Source organism: Cibotium barometz, chromosome 61 (genome assembly GCF_041138505.1).
Source record: "Cibotium barometz isolate CiBa-2024 chromosome 61, ASM4113850v1, whole genome shotgun sequence".
In the NCBI taxonomy this organism is placed as follows: Eukaryota; Viridiplantae; Streptophyta; class Polypodiopsida; order Cyatheales; family Cibotiaceae; genus Cibotium; species Cibotium barometz.
Window position 1 is genome coordinate 22,168,036 of NC_141106.1, and position 5,036 is coordinate 22,173,071.

Consider the following 5,036-nt stretch of genomic DNA (forward strand, 5'->3'; position numbering starts at 1 on the left):
GAAGTTCAACACACACCAACATATCATAGTGAGAGGGATCTCGATCGGTTTACATCCCCTTTTATATAGATAACTTTAAAGTTGATCCTAAGGCTTCCTACACGTGCTTATATTACCATTCCCAAACATCAAAGAGTAGTACAATATTCGCAATCACCTTATTTTATAAATCTCCAAGAGGAAACCTTGAAATTCTTTCTTTTAGTGGAATTTTATCTACATTGAATATGTCCACCATTGTAGCAAGCAAAGATTGAACTAGTGACCTTGCACTCAAGAATCTAGCCCCTTACCAACTCAACTACACTAGGAGGATAAAGCTTGAAACTCTAAGTCTACATAATCTTAAAAGAGTAATGAAACCATTATACGATTAATTTCTCTACATAACCTTAAAAGAGTAATGAAACCATTATATGATCGATTTCCAACATCTATTGTGTGTGATTGCAACAAAAAAACACTTATGTATGAAATAAGTTTCACATGTCTAAGAGAACCAACACCATTATACCACAATCTACTTGGTTAGGTTTGGGCAAACAAAGATGAAATAACATCAATATACGCTCTTGCATGTATAGTAATGAAATAAAAATCCTACGTCTTTATTCATCTCAGGTTGTAGTCTCCACATTAAGGTGATGGGGTCTAGTCATGTCTTGCTTGTGGAGGCATCAATGTTGGCAAGTTTGGTTGTTCCCCCTCAAAAGCCCGTATGTAAGTCTCGTGGGTTTTTGTTTTTGTTTTTCGAGCCGGGGTAAAAAACGAACAAGATTGTTTTTTTGAGACTCGAACATAAAAACGCTTTTGTAAGTCTGGTGGGAATGCACGTACATGTGAGTGCATGTGTGTGTGCGTGCTTAAAAAGGGGAGAGAGAGAGAGAGAGAGAGAGAGAGAGAGAGAGAGAGGTATTTGCGTTGGTAGAATGCAACACGAGGGCATATATAACCAAAGGTTGGACTTGAGCTCGGGTGGATCATGGCCTTTTTAAGGGCCCTTACACTAGCCAATCTGCCCCACTTGTGGGTAGAAGAAAGGTAGTGCAAGGGTCCTCTTTTATTACACACCCTATAGGAGAGAGAGAGAGAGAGGGGCAAGGGTCCTCTTTTATTACAGACACTATAGGAGAGAGAGAGAGAGAGGGGCAAGGGTCCTCTTTTATTACATACACTATAAGAGAGAGAGGTATTACACACACTATAGGAGAGAGAGAGAGAGAGAGGGGCTTAGGGTGTTTGTGAGGATGAAAGGTGACTAGTGTTTGAAGCATTCTCTCGAAGCGTCTAGGGAGGGCTCCACCAAATAAAGACCGGAGAGGGGTGATGTGGCGAGAGTTGATCGTAACGAGTCCTTGCCACGTGGGCATCCCAAGGGCCTCACGCTAGCCTTATCACTGAAAGCTCTCCAAAAAAAAACTCTACAAAAGCGCACGAAAATCTGTCATTTTACTAGCCTGCGTGAGACAAGTGCAAATCTCAAAAGTATTCGCTTCCCTGCATCTCCCGCCCCATCAACTAGCTCTACGTAGCTCCTTTTTCTTGCGTGCGCGGGTAACGATGGCTCAATCTGCGCTTCTCTCCCGTTCCTCTGCCTTGTCTTCTGCTCTTACTGAGTCCCAAGCGGGTGTTCGCATGCAGCCAGCCCCTGCACACACCCTCTCGTTTGCTCCTCTCCACTCTTTGGCCTCTCGCAGCAGCAGATCTTCGTCCTCTATCAAAACTTTAGCTGTGTTCGGTACCAAGACCCCCAAGAAGGTAACGCTCGTCTGTTTCTTGGTGCGTCTCACACGCATTCTCTTGCCTGCACGAGGTCGCATTTTGATGGTGATTGTGGAGATTGCAGACAACTAGCTCCAAGGCTGCAGTCAAGGGCAAGACCGAAGACGGCGTCTTTGGAACCTCCGGTGGCATAGGTTTCACGAAGCAGAACGAGCTCTTTGTTGGGCGGGTGGCCATGCTGGGCTTTGCGGTGAGCATGCTGCATTTCGTCCACATACCAGTCGTCTGTCAGGCAAGTGTGAAAGTATAACGATTCTACCTGTGTTGTTTCTAGGCGTCTATATTGGGGGAGGCCATAACGGGAAAGGGCACCCTAGCGCAGTTCGATTTGGAGACTGGGCTTCCGCTTAGCGAGACGGAACCGCTGCTGCTCTTCTTCATTCTTTTCACATTGTTGGGCGCCATAGGGGCCTTGGGGGACAGGGGCAAGTTCGTGGACGACGCAGTGGAGCCGACGGGACTGTACAAGGCCGTGATTCCACCGGGCAAGGGCGTGAAGTCGGCCCTTGGTCTAAAGGAAGGAGGTAAGAGTTAGGGTTAGGGTTAGAACTGGTTGTCGACGTTAATCAATGCTTTGGTGTGTGCAGGAAAAACCTTTGGGTTCACCAAGGCAAACGAGCTGTTTGTGGGGAGGATGGCGCAGCTGGGCATTGCCTTCTCTATCATAGGGGAGGTGATCACAGGCAAAGGGACGTTGGCCCAGCTCAACATAGAGACGGGCGTGCCCATCAACGAGATCGAGCCCCTCGTCCTCTTCTGGGTGCTCTTCTTCTTCGTCGCCGCCATCAACCCTGGTACCGGAAAGTTCGTCACAGATGAAGACGACGACTGACCACTCGGCTCTCTCTTCTTTTGTAAACCTCCCCTTTCAATTTTTTGCAATGTTCGAGTGTTTGTAATAGGGCACACAACGAGTGAAAAAACAACGAGTGAAAAAAGTTATTCAATTAATTAATGGAAGGGAATTTAGATAACATTTGTTATTGTAACCGTAAGGTATAATATTATTTATTTATTAATTATTATATTTTTATTTCCAACAGTTGCAACTGTAATGCGCAATCTAGTGATTTTGACCATCTTTTGATTTCAAGCACATTCAGAATGCTTGTAAACCTTCATTTTCACAAGCAGATACGCTAACGCGCAGAAAGCGTCATTCATAGATTCCCTGGTACGTAGAAACTCTGCTTTTTTCACACTCTGATTTTCAGATTCTTCTGTAGATCATCGAGGGTTACGATTTGTTGCTACACTGCAAAGTAGATAGGCGCACAATACGTGATTGTATTGGCCATATATGGACTTTTAAAAATACACACGAAGGAGATTAACATTTTTTTCTCGCTTGAATTTAATAGATGGGAATATGCTTTGAAATAAATCAATCTCCCTGTCTATTGTGGGACAGTGGAGAGAGGGTAAACGGAGGGGATGGAAGCAATGGAGAGGGCGGAGTAGTAAAAGAGGCATAGCTGGGAGAGGATGGGGGCGGTGGAGAGAGGAGAGAGAGAAGGGGGCGATGACGGGAGAGAGGGGCGACCGAGGGCCTGTGTCGTAGAGAGGACGACAGCTTGCATTGTAGGGGTATGTTATTCCATCTCAAATATTATTTAATGGTTTTTTAAATCGATTTTTTCAGTTCTACATATGTTCTTACTTTTTTGCTTTTCAAATCCATAGGAATTTTCTTCATGAAAAATAAAAAATATCTATGTTTTTCTTTTTGTCGTCCTCTTTTTAAAAGTAGAGTTATAATTTTATCCAAATAGTAGAGTGAATAGTAATAGTGAATAATATGCACCGAATAGGTATCGTGTTCTTCCCATTGAAATGAAATGCATAATGTGTAGTACAACACACAAATCTATTCGTCTTTAGAGAATTAACAAGTTCAAACCCACATGGGCCACTTAGGGAGCAATGTGTTGAGTTATATATATATAAAGAAAGACAGTTTGAATTGTCATGAATATATGTATATATATATATACATATGTATGTATAAATATAAATATAAATAAATAAATAAATAAATATATATATATATATGTATATGTAAATGTATATGTTTGTATGTATGTATGTATAAAGACAATTCGAATTGTCAGGAATCTAACATGTGACACTTGACAAAGAACATGTGTCACCTAAAATTGAATTATCAGGAATCTAAGAACACGTGACACATAAAAGTGCTCTACCTGGCATAATAAACGTAGCTTTGAAAAGTTTAATTATATCCGAAAATGGTTATCTTCTTGGCAAAGTGATGGCCTTCTCTCAATGCTTTCATATTCATATTTTGATGTTACGAATTTTGTAAGAAGGGAAAATTGCACTATACGATTGATCTCACAAACATCTTAGATATCTAGAAAAGGAAAAATTTAAGCCATGTAGTTAAGTATTAGAATTGTTGTAAAATGTCAAAAATCATGGGTTCTCATCGAGCGAAAGAATATTCATCAACACTTACATCGAACAAGCTCCATGGACACATGAAAAACTCTTACATTTTCATGCCACCAAGTCGATGCCTAGATGAAGAAGATGACACATAGCACCTATATTGAAGCCCTCAACCTTTCCAATAAAACTTCATATCACTCTAAGAGAAAAATTTCACGTGTAAAAAATTTGATAAAAAACATGAAAATTTTCATGTGGTGAAAATTAAATATAAAAGAATTATAATACTAGTTTGTCACGTTATAAAAAAAAGTACCTTGCATTTACATAATTTAATCCCAGTTATTTGATCATTCTAGATAAAGGGGAGAATCCAAATGAAACATATCCCTATTTTTTATTTCTCCTGCATGCATTTGTCTCGCTGCAAAATCGCCATCGCCATCGCCAACACCATCAAGGGTTTCCCTTCACTAATCAGGTTGATTTTTTGATCGATTATTTCTTGGTTGAAATGATTGTCTTCCTTCCCATGTGCCCCTATCGGCGAAATGCTTCTTTTTACTCTCATTTGCATAAGCCAAACTGATACGCATCACGCATCTCTATTAACAAAAACCCTATTTTTCCTAATAGACCGTGAGGACAATAGGATCTCATCCTTTCAAGCAGGAAAGGGGGAGTGGAGGAGTTATAGCAACACGTGGCTTTGCATGTGATCATCCATAAGGTAGGTGACCGTAGTCCTCTCGCGCATGCAAGCCAGTGAGCCTGGGAGATGGAGGATTCATGGGCTAGAGGATTAGGGTGTTGGTGACTAGGGAGATTGGGAGCTAGAGGAT

At 41.4% G+C, this 5,036-nt stretch overlaps 1 protein-coding gene across 1 annotated transcript; it reads left to right on the plus strand.

The window, feature by feature from the left end:
- The first annotated feature begins 1,476 nt into the window (after nucleotides 1-1,476).
- LOC147604672 (photosystem II 22 kDa protein 1, chloroplastic-like) lies at nucleotides 1,477-2,614 on the plus strand. Its single transcript, XM_086794817.1, has 4 exons — nucleotides 1,477-1,758; nucleotides 1,847-1,972; nucleotides 2,057-2,306; nucleotides 2,370-2,614. The coding sequence occupies exons 1-4, from the start codon at nucleotides 1,561-1,563 to the stop codon at nucleotides 2,612-2,614; spliced, it is 819 nt and encodes a 272-aa protein (XP_086650943.1). The 5' UTR covers nucleotides 1,477-1,560.
- Nucleotides 2,615-5,036: the final 2,422 nt, after the last annotated feature.

Excerpts from the sequence above, each read along its gene's own strand:
- LOC147604672 (XM_086794817.1), top strand. The coding sequence starts at position 1,561 with ATGGCTCAATCTGCGCTTCTCTCCCGTTCCTCTGCCTTGTCTTCTGCT. Across the intron at positions 1,973-2,056 it reads TGGCCATGCTGGGCTTTGCG|GCGTCTATATTGGGGGAGGC; the intron begins GTGAGCATGCTG and ends TGTTGTTTCTAG. Across the intron at positions 2,307-2,369 it reads CCTTGGTCTAAAGGAAGGAG|GAAAAACCTTTGGGTTCACC; the intron begins GTAAGAGTTAGG and ends TGGTGTGTGCAG.